Source organism: Talpa occidentalis, unplaced genomic scaffold (genome assembly GCF_014898055.3).
Source record: "Talpa occidentalis isolate TD23 unplaced genomic scaffold, MPIMG_talOcc4v2.1 talOcc4.17, whole genome shotgun sequence".
NCBI classification, from domain to species: Eukaryota; Metazoa; Chordata; class Mammalia; order Eulipotyphla; family Talpidae; genus Talpa; species Talpa occidentalis.
The window spans coordinates 47,285,290-47,303,117 of NW_023601754.1; the positions used below are offsets into that span (position 1 = coordinate 47,285,290).

At 63.7% G+C, this 17,828-nt stretch overlaps 2 protein-coding genes across 2 annotated transcripts in view; one reads left to right on the forward strand and one right to left on the reverse strand.

Moving 5' to 3' along the window:
- The window catches only part of MYH14 (myosin heavy chain 14), an 83,297-nt gene extending 71,381 nt beyond the window's left edge, over positions 1-11,916 (forward strand). The window contains exons 40-42 of the mRNA XM_054697311.1: positions 153-261; positions 1,734-1,906; positions 11,886-11,916. Of these exons, the coding sequence (XP_054553286.1) occupies positions 153-261; positions 1,734-1,906; positions 11,886-11,910 (307 nt within the window). The 3' untranslated portion in view covers positions 11,911-11,916. The remainder of the gene's footprint in view (positions 1-152; positions 262-1,733; positions 1,907-11,885) is intronic.
- KCNC3 (potassium voltage-gated channel subfamily C member 3) lies at positions 10,335-17,757 on the reverse strand. Its single transcript, XM_037517039.2, is given in 5 exon segments — positions 10,335-10,415; positions 10,418-10,444; positions 10,677-10,868; positions 12,127-13,234; positions 17,104-17,757. Coding segments are annotated over 5 exon segments (2,040 nt in total). The 5' UTR covers positions 17,743-17,757; the 3' UTR covers positions 10,335-10,341.
- Positions 17,758-17,828: the final 71 nt, after the last annotated feature.

Genomic DNA, 17,828 nt, shown 5'->3' on the forward strand with positions numbered 1-17,828 from the left:
GGATAGGTGGGTCCAGTGTCTGGCCCTAGGAACCTAAGAATAAGATGAGGTAAGAAGAGGGCAAAGGTCAGTCAAAGGACAGGTCAGTGGCCACTGGACCAGGTCCTGGGACATCACCTCGGGTGAGCGCCCCTCTGGATGTCTCTTTTCAGGGAGCGCCTCCTTTCTGGAAAGCTGATGCGCAAGTCTGAAAAGCGGCTTAAGGAGTTGGTGCTGCAGGTGGAAGAGGAGCGGAGAGTGGCTGACCAGCTCCGGGACCAGGTGAGCAGCTAGTGTCGTGGGAACCATTGGCTGAGGACTAACGCGTGGCATCTGGGGGGAGGAGTAGTGAGGCAACGAGTTCCCATCACAAGAGGCACTTGGGGGTTAGACTGGAACTGAGGGCAAATACCATTCTGGGTATCCTTGGCACATGTGTAGAGGCAGAATCAGTAACTTTGTGATCCATAAATTCTGGAATCTGGGAAAGCCCTGGTGGAAACTGAGACAGCCAGGAGAGGGAAGAAGTAAAACCCTAGTCAGAGGCTAGACCAGGTCTAAAATAACCACAGATGATGTTTTTTGGGTGCTTTCTGTGCACCAGGTGCTGCAGTAAAGACACGGGTGGCATAGTTAGTTCTTATCAAAACCCTCTGAGATAGGTACCATTATTTTCCCTCTTATTCAAGGGAAACTGAGAAAACTGAGACTGGTTTCAGACACTAGCACTCCAGCCACAGTCAGTGCCCTATATATTTATCGAGCAGTTAACTGTGTTCCAAGCTCTATACTAGTGCTCTTTAAAAAATACGTGCTTGTATTCTCTCACCAGCCCCCTTTTACAGGTGAGGAACTGGAAATTTTAAAAGGGGATATAATTTGCACCAAAGTCATAGAGTCAGGAGCCTGGATCAGATACCAGGTCATCAGCTCTGGACCAAATTACTGTGCCCTTAAAAGCTCTACTGCATTTTATTCTGCATTCATTACACACTTACTGACACCCCCGCTACTGTCTGCCAGGCATTGTGCTAGGAATTGGAGGTAGAAAAGACCCTTGCCCTCACATTTGCAGTGCAGGCAAAGACAATGAACCTATATGCAAACAAACATAATTACAGATTGTGACAAGGGTTATGAAGAAAAGATAACCAAGATGGAAGGGCACCCTGAGGATTGGGGAATCGTCTTTAGATTGGGGGAAGCCTCTGGCTGGAGGTGACATTTGAATTGAGACCAGATGGGTGAGATCAAGCAGATGGGGAATGGCAATTCCCCTGGAGTAGAGTTGGTGAGTTTGGAGCAAAAAGCAGGCATGTATGGATAGAGAAAAGGATGAGGTAGGGGTGTGAGTGACAGGAAATGAAGTCAGAGGGGCTGCAGAAAGCATGATGTGTGTGCCTCCTCCTTGAAAAAAGAGATGGCGGCGTCTGGAAAGGGTCTTGGTGAAAACAGTCTTGCTAGTGGGTCTGTGGGAGGGAGACCCTGCAGGGCCTGGAACACCTTGGTGAGGCTCTGGGGCAGCACCCTGTAGGTACTGGGGAGCCTTGTGAAGGCTTTGAGGATGGGAAGGCCAGGGTCAGCTATGAGCTTACAAAGCCCTTTGTGAGTCCATGTGGGGGTGGCCCTGGGCTGGTGGCTGGTATGAGAGTGTCAGGAAAGGAGAACAGCATGAAGGGGGCATGGGACAGAGTAAAGAGGGCCCAGGATGGAACCCAGAGATGACCTTACACCTCACCCCCTGCTCCCTCAAGCTGGAGAAGGAGACCAGCCGGCTGAAACAGCTGAAGCGCCAGGTGGAGGCGGCTGAGGAGGAAGCGTCCCGGGCCAACGCTGCCCGCAGGAGGCTGCAGCGGGACCTGGATGATATCACAGAGTCCAATGAGTCCTTGAAGCGGGAGGCGGCGACGCTGAGGAACCGGATCCGGTATGACCGCGCTGCCCACGTGCAGCTTCGCCCCAGCACCCCCCGGGATGCAATAGGGCAGGGTTGCCGCGAGCAGCAAAAGGAAAAAATGGGGTCCGCAGGGATGCGGGGAGGGTGGGGGGGGCTGTGTGTGCCAGGCCCGAGGTGTCTTTCCCTGTGCTCTCTGCACCGCCATTTTGCCCCGCCCTCCCCAGCTCCGCGCCCTTCAGGCCCGTCTCCCCGCCTCCCCGCCTCCCTCTCACTCTGCTCCCGCGGCTGCACCTGCCCGTCGCCCCATTGCTGTCCGGTCTCCCTCACCCCTCTCTGCTCCCTCCACTTACTCTGCCTCCCGGGGTCTCCGCAGACGCGTCCCGCTCACCTTCACCACCCGCACGGTGCGCCAGGTGTTCCGGCTGGAGGAGGGCGTGGCCTCGGACGAGGAGCCGGAGGAGGCGGAGCCGGGGTCTGGGCCCCAGTCCCTGGACCCCGAGGGGCCGCCGGCCGCTGGGCCCCCTCAGTGACCCCACCCTGTCCCCCGCCGCCCAGCCCCGCCCTCCCTGGCCCCTAGGGCACCCGCCCCACAAACCCGCCCTCTGGCTTGCACTTTGGAGACGGTGCCACCCTCTGGCACTATGGCACTTATCAGCCCCAAGGGGGACCCGGAGACTTCCCTGTGACCCCCTAAACAGGTGTAGGGCGGCACGGACTGGGACTGTCGCTTGGGAGGAAATTGGGGTGTCGTTCACAAGCTGTGGTCCCCTCTGCTCCCCATCCTTCCTTCAGTTGTTGATGATCTTGATCAAGAAGGGAGCGCGCCTCCCCACCCCCACCATGGCTTCCCCTTGCCCTGGTGTCTCCACTCAGCTCCTGACCCGCCAACTTGGAGCCTAAGGCCCAAGCTCCAGCCACCTTTGACCTTGCAGAGGGGCAGGGCGAGGGGACCCACCTCAGCCCCTGCTCCCCCCGCCCCCGCTGCGCCACCCTACCTTCTCGGTGCACTGGTGTGATCACGGCTTATTTGGAGTTTCCCGAAGAATCGGTTGGAGGAGTTCCCCCAACTCCCAGCTGGAGGCCCGAATAAAGTCGGACCCCGACGGGCTCCCCCTGCTGGCCACGTGTATTTCTGCAAGGCGGGGGGCGGGGGCGGGGCGCGCCGTCTGGGATGCGGCCGGAGGGACACCCGCCTCTTCAGCCTGCAGGTTGCAATGCCGGCTGCACCCGTAGCGGGATCCCCTGTGTTCCATGCATTCCGTGAGAAATGACGCTTCCCCTCCCCCCAGCCTCCCGGCAAGGCATTCCCCCCATTAAACAGGTGAGTAAACCGAGGCTCGGAGCATCAGTGTCCGCGCCAAGCCTGCGCCCAGCCGCCCGGAGAGGTGCCACGGCCCTCGGGCCCAGTCTGCAGGTGTTTGTGAAAGTGCAAAGGATCGGCCCCTTGCTGGCTTTGTGCCGCGCTGCAGGAAACGTGTCTGCGTCCAGCTGCTCGGCCCGAGAGGAAGGGCCTGTTGCTTTCCAGAGCAGTTGGCGCCTCGCACCTGGCTGGCGCTCAGATCGTTGCAGAAGGGGTCGAGCGCCCCATCCGCCCTTTTTAGCCCCGTGGCAGTGAGTCCAGAGAGGTCGAGAGACCCGCCCAAGGACACACAGGTGCTGAGAAGTTGGACATGCCGAGCCTCGCTTCAGAATCATCAATGAGGGGTGTGGGGTTCTTAGCCCCTGAGCGGACACTGGGGACCCCGCTACATTTACCCCACCCCTGCGACTAGTCACCCTCACTAGGAACCCAGAACCTAGGTGCTCTCAGAGGTCCCTGCCTTTACAGCTTGGAGACTGAGGCAGGTACTCGCCCCCCATCAGGTGAGAGCCACGATCAAGGCAATCTGCCTGAACCCCCAAAGTGCACATCTTTGGCATTTGAATACTTAAAGATGCAGCCTGCTGTTAACCCCCAAAACACCCCTGGGAGACCCAGACCTTCCCAGGGGACAAACGAGAAGCCACTTTTAAATGAAAAGGAACTTTTATTGGGGGGGGAGTGGGGGTGGGTGGGGAGGGGACATGACACTTTTTCTTTGGGGAGGGGTGTTGACATGCGGCAGCTTCTGCATCGGGCGGTTCATGCACCCAGGGTGGGCGTGGGGGAGGCTGGGGGGGGGACCGCGCCGACCCCTCCCTCCCTGCCCTGGGGGTGGGCTGAGAAGACCCGCCGTTAGCACCAGAGTTGGACGATTTGCAGACCTCCCCTCCCCACACTGACTCCGGGCCCCGCCCCCATCCCTGAGAGCGCCCCCTCGCCACGCCCCTCCCCCGGCCCCCCTCGACGGCAGGCCGGGCCCGCCCCGCCCACGTTGGAGTGAAACTTATTGCTGTGTGTGTTGGGGAGGAGCCGCTGAGCTGAGCACAGGAAGACCCCCCCGCCTGTCTTTCCTCCCCAACCGCCCGCCCCCCGCCCCCCGCCCCGTGTCCGTGCGTTCCCGGAGCGCTGGCGGGGCGCGACATGCGTGTGGGGGGCGCGTCATGCAGCGCATGCGTGCGGTTGCGGGCACCCTGGCGGCCGGGGGGGGAAAAGGGGCGCGGGACGGGCAGCCCCTGTGGCTCTCTCTCCCTCCCCGAATCCCACGCTGATGACTTGGGGGATGGGCGGGGGGCCGGGGAGCACGTGTCGTCGAGGTTTATAATGATCGTGGTGATTTTTAAAAGCTTAACTAAAAAGCTGGGTACTTATGGCAGGTGGGCGAGCAGGGAGAGACTTGGGAAGAGGTCCGTACCCTTTGGAAAAGACCCTCACCCCTTTTTCCCTGAACCGTTCAGCTTCCGTGAGGGTCAGGGGAATCTGGGGGCTTTTTTTTTTTTTAAAGTAGTTAAACCCTTTGGCAATATAATCGGTCCCCACCCCCCGTACCCTGGTGTCTGGAGCCCCTAGCCCTTTGCCCCGACCCACCCCAATCCCACCGTTACCCACCCCACCCCTCACCCCTGATTCGCCAGGGTTTAGGGTCCAGGGAAGGATGGGGGGGCTCAAAATGCCCCTTGCATAGGAATCGTTGCATCAAGAATCGTGCTCAGTGACACCCCAGCCCTCGGGTGGGGGTGTTCCTGAGGCCGCGGGAGCGCGGGGGGAGGGAGGTGGCTAATTCCGAGGGCCCCCAGCTCCAAAAGGGAGTCCTCCAAGGATTCTGGGACCAGTGTGGTCCCTGGCCTGGGGGAGGTAGCGCATCCTATCAGGATGGGACGTGAGAGCTGATTTTCCGCCCGCGAGCGCGGCGAGGCGAGGGAAGGCTGAGGTGCCAGCCCGGGGGGCCACCGAGGAGTTTCCCAAGCGTCTCGGAATCCATGTCCCTCCACTCGCCCGGCCTCTGCTTCCAAGGGAAACGTGTCCGCCCTAAGCAGACGTGTGTCCCGACCCAGCAGCAGGAGCTGGACTTACCGGCTTATGTGCAAAAATTCCAGGAAAGGCAACACCTTAAGAATAAGCGTCTATACTTGCGCGGCCTAAAACCCAGCGCATCGCCAGGGGCACAAATAAGACCTTCCGGGAAACACTGGTGTCCACGAAGAGGGCACCTTTGGGGCACCCCTCGGAGGTCGGGGGCAGGGCTGGCCATAAGAAAATGGGGAGCCCTGGGAAGTTCGGGTTCCCTGGAATTGCAGACAGGTTGATCCCATCTTGGAAAGTCTAGCGTCAGGGGAACCTGAGGTGGATGTCTGAGGTTTGGGGATGTCTGGGGGCGGGGGGCGCAGGCCTGAGGATCTGGGGGGTGTCCAGGAAATGTCTGAGTTGTGGGGAGGATTTGGCGCATCCCAAAGGCTGAAAGTGAGCTGGAGGGCTTGGGCCAAGTCTTGGAGGTGTGAGAGGGGCTGGGATGCAGCCCAGAGGGGCGGGAGTGGGCCTGGGCGGGCAGCATCTGAGTGTGGAGCTAAGTCCTAGGAGTGTGTGGGGCCCTGGGGGGGCGGGGTGCCAGGGTCGGTGTCGGGAGTTCTGGTGCAGGTCTCAAGCCCTGGGAGTGTGCGGGGGGCGGGCTGATAGGTGCTGGGGCCAGATCATCCCGGGAAGGCTAGGATGGGAGGTCTGGGTCCATGCAGCGAGAGGAGAGGCAGCAGATCCCGGGGGGGGGGGGGGGGGGGATAGGGGGCGGGGGGCGGAGAGTGAAATTCACCAGAGCGCGCCTCCCCGAGGCTGGGGAGCAGCTGTCCGCAGCCCACCCCCCTGCCTCCCGCTCCACCATCTGAGCTCAGCTCTGGCTTCTGGCTGGGGCGGCTGTTCCGCCTTCCCCCGCATGGTCGCTTCATTTTTGTTTTTTAATCAAGGCGCGCGGGGTCGCCCTCCGGGGGTGGCAAAGGGCGGGGCGCGGAGACCCCCGGCGGCCCCGCCCCCCCAGCGCCGGTCCCTCCGACGCCTGGCATGCAGCCCCGGCGGCTTATTGCTGAGGTGGAATTAGAGGGGTCCGGGTCGGGGGGCGCATGCAGAGGGAGGAGAGGTGCCCCGAGATGTGGTTGGCATCATCGGGACGTATTTACACGAGGGGGCGGGGGGGCGTGTCCTATGGCTCGTGGAGACCTGAGAAGGCTTTGTCTTTGTCGGGGTGCAGTTGGGGGACGGGGATGGGCTTGGCTCCTCCCCCTCCATCCTGGGGACCCAGGTGGGGGCGAGGGGCCCGGGGGTGTCTGCTGGCGTCGTCGTCTCGGTTGCATATTATTAATGACTTTTTGTGTTTTTTTTTAAAAAACCCTTTCCCCCACCCCCCACCCCCAGCTCCTTTGACCTTCTTCCCTGTCACCCCCGAGTCCCCCCACAGGGGGGAGGGGAGCGCTAGAGGATGGAGGGCAGGGTGGGGGGCGCGCGGCGGGCGGCCCTGGGAGAGCCGGGGGGCGTGGCGAGGGGCGCGAGGCGCAGGGACACCCCGCTCAGGCCAGCGATGCTGCTCAGGCTGCGGGATTTCTCGTAACCTGGGGGGGGGGGGCGGGAAGCGTGGAGATAGAAACGGGGGGCGGGGGCCGACAGACAGGCCCCCAGACAGAGGGAGGCGGGAGAGAAAGGGGGAGACAGATGGAGGAGACGGAGACAGAGGGGGGCAGGGGGAGAGACAGGCGCCAACACGGACGAGGCGGCCGGCGGCGGCAGAGGGGGCGCAGCGGCGGCCGGGCGGGGAGAGAGTGGACCCACCGGACAGGCAGTCGGCGTCGGGAGAAGGGCGCACACACGGGGAGGGGGAGAGACTCGGGGTTAGGAGGAAGGTGGCCGCCACCACACCCCCCAGCCCTCCCCACCGCGGCCCGCCCCCCTCCCCTCCCCCCACTGGCGCCCTCATCGGAGGCAAGAGGTGGGGGGCAGCAAGGCGGATGGTGGGCGGCAGGGGCATGGGGGGAGCTCAGGTGGAATGCATGTGGGGGAGCAGCCGGGGAGAGGGCTTGGAGGGGAGCAGGGCGAGGGCTCTCTAGATGTAGGGAGAGGAAAGGTGGGGTGCAGGGCTGCGAGGTGCAAAAGTTAGGGGTGCCCCGGGAGCCAGGAGGAGAGCTCCCAGAAGTGAGGGGGCAGGCGCGCCCTGGAGGCTCTACTGGGGTCTCTCTGAAGGGGGCCGGGAAGGTCATCCGTCTTGACAGCTGCCGGGGCGGGCTGGGGCGCGCATGCGTGTCTGAGGCTCCCTGAGCCCCTGTCCTGGGTGGTGGGGGGGGGGTAGTTCTAGGCTCTTCTAGGCAGTGCCAAGGGGCCTGTGTGGACGAGGGCATCTGGACCAGAGGAGAAAGGGCCTGGGGAAGTCCGAAGGCCGGTATCTTGGGGACACCCCCTCCCCGCCATTCCCGATTGCTAACCTGGGGGGAAGGGGCAGGGGGGGACCGAGGGTCTCGCGAGGTCTCAGGCGGTGACAAGAGCTGGGGACAGAAATACACAGAGTCACGGCTGGGGAAGGGAGGTCAGGGGGAACCCCCCAACACAGCCTCACTGTTGGGGGGACGGAGAAACGCCGGGATCTCTTCCTCCTCTCTGGTGTTTTCCGGGGGAGGGGAGCAGTGAAATGGGGGCGGCCAGAGACTTCAAATATGGAAGGAGCTTCCGGGGTGACTGAGGGGGGGGGCGACAAAGGAAGCAAGGAGAAGGCTGGGGTAGGTGAGGGAAGGTGGGGACAGGCCAGGGGGAAGGGCCTTGGGAGGAGGGGTGGGTCCTGGAGGCGGAGGGCAGGGAGGAGGAGGGAGGGTCGGGGACTTCCAGGGCAGAGAACTCAGTCAGCCCCATCAGCTCCGGCCATCATTTGAGTTCAATGAATGGATTTTGGCATCTGAGGCAAGAGAAGCAGAGACCCCCTCCCGCCCTCCCCCACATTCCCAAATCCTCCCCACACCTACAGCCCTCAGTTCCATGGGGGCCCATCCAGATAGGGGTGGGGGGACAGGGTGGGAATGGGGCTGGGTGCAAGCAGGGGGAGGGAGAGAGGGGGGCAGGGAGGGGAGGTAATGAGATGAGAATGGAGGGTGCTGTAGGGGGTCACCAAGGAGGTGGGGGTAGGATGGAAGGAGAAGAAACAGACAGTCCCCTCTGCACTAGGCGCCCAGAGGCCTGGGTTCAAGTCCCTCTCTGCTCTGTGGCCTGGAGTTGGCATGGCCTTCCCTCAACTTCTGTGAAACAAGGGGGTTTTAGATGGGGAGGGGCTCCTGAGGGACCCTAAGTTCTACTATGCCATTTTTTAAGACTGTAGGTAGGGGGTCTTCAGATTCTAGCTCTGTATTTCTAAGGAAAAAAATCTACCGGTTTGTTGAATGAATAAGTGATGGCTCAAATTCCTCCAGCTGGCTTCCCTTCACCTTAAAGATAAAACTCAGCCTGTGGTCACTGTGGCCAAAAATCCCGTATGATCCTTCCTCCCCACCCCGATTTCTGGCACCCGTCCCCTCTTGGTCACTGGCTTCCCTCCTTGCTATTCCTTTAACTAACCAAGCTCATCCTACCTCAGGACCCCAGGCCCTTAGCACACGCTGTTCCTTCAACCTGGTTGGATCTATTGGCCTTTCAGATTTCATGTTGCCTCTCCAAAAAGGCCTTCCCAGGCCCCCTTATCCGCAGTGGCCATAGTATCGACCTTGTTCTTTATTTACTTATTTATTTCGACTTGTTTACAGTCAGGCTTCGCTTAGACCGGCCAGCCACGGCCCCGACAGGCTGCACCATCGAGGTGTGTGCAATTACACTCCCTGGCGTCCACCCAAGGACAAAGTGCCCAAGGATGCATTTCTCAGAACCCTTGGCAGGAAGCGACATGTGCCTGCCTTCCGCCGTCTCCGACCAGGACGGCTGCAGCACGCGTCTCTGGGCCAACTCTCCCCCGGGGCTGTTCCGGTAAGAGTTACCAGCAGCTGATGGGCAGATGGACGCGGGGCTGCGCGCTGCTGGAGGCTGTCAGGCCTGAGCTGCTTCCTGCTCTGCGCGCTGCCAGGCCTCCAGGGCCCGGGCCGAGTCCTTGGTGATTCACTGAGGACTGGGTGAACGCACGCGAGCGCGAGTAGGGGTGAGCGGACCTTCGCGAGGCCTGCGGAATCTGCGCCCATCTCCGCGCTCGTGGTTGTGGAAGTCCTCATCTGCCAACTACCTCTTCACTCCACGCCCCGCCCCTCTAGGCCCCTGACCCCCGACTCTCTCTGCCTCTTCCTTCCTTTCAATCCTTGCAGCCCCGACCCAGGCTCATGGAGACTCTTGCCCGCCTGCTCCGTCCTCCGGGCCTCAGCCCGTCCCCACAGGGCCTAGAGAGCTGACTGTCCCGCCAGGGGTCTGGACAAAGTCTTCCTGCCCCTCCCCTGCTCCTAGCTGGGGGTGGGGGACCCCTGCGGCGCCACTGTCTAATGAGATCACTCCCTCGCTCATGGCCAGGACAGCTCAGATCTGGGTTCCTCGCGGAGGCCACCCTGGGGAGCTCGGCATGTCCCTCTTTCTGCATGTCCTGTGCTCCCTCCCTTCCAGCATGCACCACCTCCAGGAGTGACTTTCTGGCTCTCTCTGCGTCTCCCAGCAAACTGGGAGCTCCTGGGCGTGTGACTTTGCTGAATGCCCATGCCCGACGCGTGGGCGCGTCACCCGTGCCTGGATCGGGCTGAGGCTTTCTCCCCGCATCTTGCACCTGATGAGTGTCCTAAGCGCCCACCCAGTTCTCTTGCTTGGATTTCATCCACAAGGCAGGGGAGGGGGGCAGGGAGAGGTGTGCATGGGGATGAGGATGGGGGTCAGTCGTGAGGGTGGGGGACGGAGGTCCGGCACACAGTGGGGAGGGCTGGGGTTAGTACTGGGGGTTAGTGGGGGGCACAGCAGGTCCTGGGGTCAGTGTCAGGAGTGGGGGTTAACTGAATGGAGCTGTTCATAGTGAGGGGGTGGGAGTCTCGGTCAGTGGGGGCTGCATGTTCTTAGAGGGGTTAGTCAGGAGGGATGGGGGACCAGAGGTGGGGGCTACTTACCCCGGGGGGAGGGGGTTCGTCCACTAGGGGGATATCCAGGCTGCAGCGTTGGCGTTGAGGTCGGGCAAGAAGCTTGGGGGACCTGGCTTACACCAGTCTGGGGGGGCAGTGGGGGAGCACCGGTGGCTGGGGGTGGGGGGAGAGGGCAGAGGGTCCAGGTGGGGGGGAATGGAGATGGAATAAAGACAGGTGAAGGGTCAGTGGTGAGGAGACTTTGGGGGGGGGGCTCTGGGACAGAGGCAATTGGGGGCCGAGGGGTGGGAAGTCCGATGCCTCCCTCCACTCCCCTCTCCCCCCCCTCCCCACGGGAGAGGGGGGGCAGGGGGGAAGGCCCCGGGGCCTACGGAAGGCTCCTCACCTTTCCGAATGGAGCCGTCAGGGGAAGGGGCGTAGTCGGTGAGGAGGAAGCAGGCTCGGTCCCGGCTGTAGCGGCCCCGGCTCCCGGGGGTGATGGGGCTCTTGTCCTCGGGGGAGATGGCGGGCTGGTCGATGGCCGGACAATCCTCGTGGGCAAGCGCAGCTGCTGCTGGGTCCCCGTTGGGGCGGGGATCTGCATCCCCAGGGGGCCAGAAAGAGACACAAGAGGGAGTGAGGTGGGCAAACACCCGGTGGGGACCCCACCAGCGAGATGAGGGTGTCGGGGGCACCTGGGCGCGGAGGGCAGGGTGCTGGGAGCAGGTGAGGCAGCAGAGGGGCACAGTTCGGGGCGAGGTGCTGGGGACGTGGCTGCAGGGCCCGGGGCCGGGGTCACAGGGGCGGGCTGTGTCGGGGAGACATCTAGGGCAGGGCCGGGGGCCGGAAGGTGGCCACGAGAAGAGGTGCGTCAGGGGAGGCCCCGGGGCGGCGGTCGGGCCAGGAGCTGGGTGCTGGGGAGGAAGAACTGGGCCAGGGTGGCGGTGGCCGGGGTGGGTCCGGAGGGATGCCCGGAGGGGACGCAGGGGTTGGGGCTGGGTGTTCAGGGAGGGGCGCGAGCGCTGGAAAGGGCATGGTGGGGAAGGGCTGGGAAGGTGACAGGTGAGGGAGGGGGAAGGTGGGGGTCCCCCAGGCTCTGACTCGAGTTATTTTTAATTGGTGTGAAACTGGGTCAGCAGCTGAGGGAGAAGATGGGGGCCAGCTCCCTTTCTTGGCCTACTTACGGCATGGGGGTGGGGCCCACCAGCCTCTCCCTCCTCCTGGACACCCAAATCCCTGCCTCTGAGGCCCAGGCTGGGGGGCCCACGGACAGCCACACGCCAGCCTCCTCACCTCCCCGCCTCGCTTCCCGAACTCTCCCTTGGCCGCGTGTCCTGCTGCCAGACCACGTGGGGCCCTGGGCCCCGAGTGACCCCGCTGTTCCCGGGGCAGCTGGCCCTGGCTCGCAGCTTTCGAGCCCTTTCTGGGTCTGCTAAAACCTGGACTCTGAGCTTCGGTCCCCTGGGCGCCCCCCACCTCTCCGCTCAGCGACCACCTCTTTCTCAGGATGGCCTCGGGGAGAGCCGGATGCCGCCACCGGCCCTCGGTCTCCAGCCCGGGGGAGACCCCCTTTGCGCCCGCATCTCTGCAAGCCCCCTCTCTCCCCCGTCTCTAGGGCCTGCTCACCGTCCAACCGATGACCCCGCCATCCTGGTCCCCCCGAAAGCCCGGCGGCAAGTCTGTCTCCCCGAGACTGTCTCTTTCAAGCAAACGCGGGTTCTCGGTGCCAGGCCCTTCCGGTGCGCCTGTGGCTTCCCTCGCCCTCCCCGCTGCCCGCCCACCTTGTCCCTCGGGCGACATCCTGCGGCGCCCCCCTCCGAGGCCGCCCGCCTGCCCGCCCCGCTCACCGTCCTCACCTGCCCGGTTGATGTCGATCACCTCCTCCTGGGCCAGCGGGCAAGCCTCCCCGGGCGCCGGCAGAGGCGGCAGCCCCATGATCCCGAGCCCGCCCGCCCCGCCCCTGAGCAGCCCGGGGTGCGTGTGCGGCCCCGGAGGGTAGGCCCCGGCCACAGTCACCCCCATGGAGGGCGGGGTGATGGGCGGCGGGGGGCTGATGCCACCGCTGCCATGGTGAGGGGGCGGTGGGGGCGGCGGGGGTGGCTCGGGCTTGCAGTAGTTGGGCGAGCCGGGCTGGGGGGGCCGGGGGATGTGTTTGTTCTTCTTCTTGGGCAGCTTCTGCTTGGCCATGGCCAGCGAGTAGTACATGCCAAAGTTGTTGACAATGACGGGCACGGGCATGGCGATGGTGAGCACCCCCGCCAGGGCACACAGCGCCCCGACCAGCATCCCCGACCACGTCTTGGGGTACATGTCTCCGTAGCCCAGCGTCGTCATGGTGACCACGGCCCACCAGAAGCCGATGGGGATGTTCTTGAAGTAGGTGTGGTTGGAGCCCAGAATGTCATCGGGGTCGGCGCCGATGCGCTCGGCGTAGTAGATCATGGTGGCGAAGATGAGCACGCCCAGGGCCAGGAAGATGATGAGCAGCAGGAACTCGTTGGTGCTGGCGCGGAGCGTGTGGCCCAGCACCCGCAGCCCCACGAAGTGGCGCGTGAGCTTGAAGATGCGCAGGATGCGGACGAAGCGGACGACCCGCAGGAAGCCCAGCACGTCCTTGGCGGCCTTGGAGCTGAGGCCCGAGAGCCCCACCTCCAGGTAGAAGGGCAGGATGGCCACGCAGTCGATGATGTTGAGGCTGCTCTTCAGGAACTCCACCTTGTCCGGGCAGAAGGTGATGCGCATGAGGAACTCGAAGGTGAACCAGACCACGCACACGCCCTCCACGTAGGTCAGGAAGGGTTCCGTCTCCACCTCCACGTTGGTGATGTTCTCCGGCGGCGCCCCGGGGATCGGGGAGGCCTGGGTCACCGTCTTGTTGCTGATGTGGATGAAGCCCTCATGGGTCTCCAGGCAGAAGGTGGTGATGGAGATGAGGATGAAGAAGAGCGAGGCGAAGGCCACATACTGCAGGACAGGGCGGAAGAGAGGGGCGACAGGTGACCCAGACATCTGGTCGATGAGGCACCTCCACAAGCCCCTCCCTACCCAGCCCCAAGCTCCGGGGGAAGCCAGGGGACCCCACCCAGTGGCCTCATCACTTCCCACGTCCTGTTCTCCTCTCTAGAGCTCATAAAGAGAGAGGGAACGGGCCAGAGGCAGCTCCCCCCTGACTAGAAGCCGACCCCAGCAGCAGCAGGACATGGGGCAAAGGCAACTTTTTCTAGGAAAAGTCATTCCGGCGGCCTGTCCTCGGAGACCGCCTCACGCACCCTCCTGCTCCTGTGTCCTGTCTCTCGGCTCACTGGCAGGGTCCAAGGGTTCTGCTAACGGAGGGAGGGAAGACTAAGAACATACACTCTCTGTGCCTCGGAGGCGTCGGGGCCAGGCTTGGAGCCGAGGGAAGTTGGGGAGAAGATGGGCTCGAGGCAGAATCACGAGGTGGCTGAGAGTAAGACTGCCTGGGTCTGGACCCGACTTTCCCCTAATTTGGGTCAGGAGATGAAGCTTTCCAGAGCTCAGGGGTTTTGTGGGTTTTGATTTCTTTTTTCCAGAATTGTTGTATTAAGTCAGATAACTATCGCCAAAGAGCTCGGTTCGGTGTCTGGAACTCAGCAAGGAGATCTGCGCTCTAGAGGCTGGACAGTGTCAGGGCTGGTTTGATGGACCCAAAGGGTGTGGGGGCATCAGCTAGTGGGGCTCTTTTGCAAGGCCTCAGGGAGGGGCCAGGGCTTAAGGATGCAAGGCCAATGTCCAGGCCCCAGAAAAGGGAGACGGCTGGGGAAGACCCTCACCCAGAGGACGGCACAAGAGTGGACCCAGGGGGACGGGAGGGCGGAGGAGGGGAGGGGGCAGGAAGAGGGGAGATGGGGAACGTGTTAGGACCTGGAAGGGGAAAGTAAAGGATCAAGATTTCAAAATGGGGAACTAGAGATGAGGAAAGGGAGGTTCAGGAGTATGGACATGAGGACAGGGCAGGGCTAGGGCTACAGAGAGATGAGGGGCGTTAGTCAGAGGTGGAGGGAGTCGGGGGTGAGGCACCTGGGTGATTCCGGGATGGGAGAGGACCGCGGACTGCACAAAGTGGTGCGGGTTCTGGTGGAAACCTCGAGGGGGTGGGGATCAGGCCCCTGCAGGCAACAGCGGGCTTCACCAAACATGTGGTGGTGAGCGGGGAAGCGGAGGGTTGGTCCCGGGAGAGCAGGGGATGGGTGTCCCGGCAAGGAGGAGTCTTTACTCCAGTGAGCAGAGGAAAAGTCTAGGACTGAGAAGAGACGGGGACTAGGGCCAGGGTGCAAAGAGGATCTAGTAACTCGGGGTGAGCCCGGGCTCTTCCGGACCTGCCCCCCTCCTTTCTCTGCAGTGGTTTAAGAGGCCAGGGGCCGCCGCAGAGCGCATGCCCGGTGCTCCCCCGCCCCGCCGAGCCGGGCGCGAGGCTCAGGCTGCGGCACCGCAGTGGGGGCGGGCCGGCCGGGCCTGGGGGCGGGGCGCGGGCCGGCCAGCACCGCGGACAGCTCCCCCGCCGGAGCGCGCAGCCGCAGTGGCTGGGACCGGTTTTAACCCCTTCTCGGCCGGAGCCGAGCAGGCGGCGCGCAGCCGCAGTGCTGCCGCCTCCCAGCGGAAGGCCGCGGGCCAGGAGCTCGGTTAACTCCCGGCCGCCCAGCGCCTAGCGGGAAGGTGGGCGCCCGCTGCAGCTGCAGAGGCTGGACAGCGTGGGGGCTGCTTTAACCCCTTGCTCTGAGATGGCGCAAAAGTAGAAGGGGCGTGAGAGCGTGGAGTCCTGTAAGAAGGAGAGGAGAGGTTAGGACACCGGGAGCGGTGGGGCGAGGGGGGGACCCTCCACTTCTCTCTGGCCTCAGCGCCCGACTCTCAAGTCATCTCACTCGGAGACCAGAAAGCGCTTGGGATACTATGGACACGCAAATAAACAAACAAATAAGTAAATAAATACATAAATAAATAAATTATGGAGTAAATGAGTAATCCCCCCACAGTTGTCCCGGACCCCAAGCTGCACCCCAGCACCCTTCAAGGGGGTCAGGAGGGGGAAGGGCGCCCCGGGTCATGGGAGAAGGGGACCGCAAAGGCCCGGGGGGCATTTGGGATCAGGTCCCTGCCGCAACTCCTCCTTCCCACCTCCCCCCCACTCAACCCCAAATCTCGCCAACTCAGCGCTTCCCGGGGACCAAACTTTATGCGGTGCCTCCGGCCCCCCCCTCGCTCCCTCCCCCGGCGCGAATGCGGCACTGCGGCTCCGCGTCCTTCCCGGCCCAGGACGCGGCACGGTGGGGGGAGGGGGCCGACCAGCTCCTCCGGGTGTTTGGGTCCCCAGGAGGCTGGGGGGGCAGGGGGGGGTCCTGCAATCGCTCCTCTTTCTACTTCGAACTTTCTAATTCCCCCTATTCGAACTGTCTCTTCTGACTCTGGGAGGAAGTTAGGAAGAGGAAGGGATTCAAGGCAGAATCAGAGGGGAGGGTACCTATTGGGTTTGGGAAGTTACAAATGTTTGTGGAAAGTTTTGAGGTGAGGTGAAGAAAGCTTTGGGGGGAAATCTGTAATTTGGAGGGAGACAAGGGAGGGGGGGGATTCTCGGCTCACTTTGGCAGGGAGCAGAGGAGCCCTGTCCTGGGCTCTGGACTGGAGGGTTAAGGGGAAGTTGGGGGGGGGGGGGGTGTGTGGAAAGATACCAGGGCAGGACAGAAAGAATTAGGAGCTATTTTAAGGAGGAAGTCTGGGGAACTGATAGCATGAGGGGTGTCCCAAGGGTAGAGGCTAGGTGGGATTCTGGAGTAGGAGGGAAAGTGGTTTGATTAGGAAAGGGGCTTGGGAAGCTCTGGAGAGACTGGGAGTGGGTTGTGCAGCCCCAGGGATGGCAGGGAGAAGCTGTGTGAGGAAGAAGCAATTCTGGGGCACCCGTGGAAGGCCTGGCAGAGGAAAGGCACATCGAGGGAGCTCAGGACTCTGCTGGAGACATTGAGGAGGAGTGGAAAAGACTTGGGACAAGTCTGGAGCTTTCCGGGAAAGTCTGGGCTGGGAGTTAGTGTGGAGGATGCAGCAGGGACAGGAACACGGAGGGTGCTGGAGGGTCCCAGGAGGGAAGAGCACCCACGCCTCTCAGGGTTGCAGTGAAGGGGAGGGGGCAATGTCGCAGCTAGAGCAAGTGGCTTAGAGGATCAGAGGGTCCAAGCGGCACAGAGTGGGGCGGGGTGGGGGGGAGAGGGTGTCTTCTGAGACTCTGAGGCTGGAAGAAACAGAAGTGCTCAAGAATAGTCAGGACACTGGGAGAAAGGGCAGCGGTGGGGAGGGGGCCAGAGGAAGACTCTGGTCTGGGTTGGGAGAGGCTGGCCCAGGAGAGGGGCTGATGGAGGGGTGTGGGGACCGGCAGGTTCCCCGGGCTGGGGCACAGGGGAGTGTGTTCTGAGTGTCCGGGACAGTGCAGACCCTGAGAGCTAGAGAGGGGTCTTCTGAGGGTTGGCCAGCCGGCCGGGAGAACGTGCTTGAGCAGGGCTCACGAGACTACACTGGGGAAGGGCTCGGGAGGGGAGCAGGCAAGGTGGGGAAGGCAACTTCTACGCGTCCAGGGGGGCCTAGAGAGGCAGAGTGGGGTTCGGAGGGATCTGGGGGGCTCTGAAGGCTGGAGACACATCTTCTGGGGATCTGGGGACAGCCGGGCAGGGGGGTGTGTTCGGAGGAGCACGGGAGACTCCGCGCAGGGGCCGGGGGCGGAGAAGAGGCGCCGCGGCCGGGCTGGGGCTCTGAGGGCCGGGATGAGGAGGCTCCCGCGGGTGGGGGCGCTGGGGGACGCGAGGGGATGGGGGCCCCGAGAGCGCGCTCACCCTGGCGGCCCGCGACGAGTAGGGGTCCTCGAAGAGCGCCCACACGCGGGGCTGCCAGCGGCGCCACCACGTGCCGCCCGCGCCGCCCGCGCCCCCCGGCGGCCCCCCGGCGCCGCCCGCGTCCTGGAAGCAGAGGCGCTTGAGCTCGCCGCCCGCGCCGTCCAGGCCGCCGCCGCCCGCGCCCGCCTCGTCGTCCAGGCCCGCGTCGTGGGCGCCCGCGGCGGCGGCGGCGCCGGCGGCGCCCGAGGAGTCGGGCGCCTCGAAGGAGTCGAGCGCCTCCTCGGCGTCGCGGTGCTGGCGGTAGGTCATCCAGCAGCAGGCCTCCACGTCCGTCTCGTCGATGCCCCAGAAGCCCAGCTCCTCCTCGAAGAGCGGCCCGCACACGTCGGCCGGGCAGTGCAGCTTGCCCGTGCGGTAGTAGTTGAGCACGTAGGCGAACACGCCCGGGTGCCGGTCGAAGAAGAACTCGTCGGCGCCCGGGTCGTAGTCGAAGCGCGCGGCCGCCTCGGGCTCCGTCAGGCCGGCCAGCCGCGTCCCCGGCAGGGTGCGCAGCGTCGAGCGGTACGTCTCATGGCGCACGCCGCCCACGTTGATCACGATCTTGCCGCTGTCGCCGCCGCCGCCGCCGTGCCGCCCCATGGCCGCCGCCGGCAGCCCGGGGCATGGCTCGGCGCGCCGGCCCCCGGGCCCGCGAGGTGCCGGGGGGCCCGCCGGGGACGCGGCGG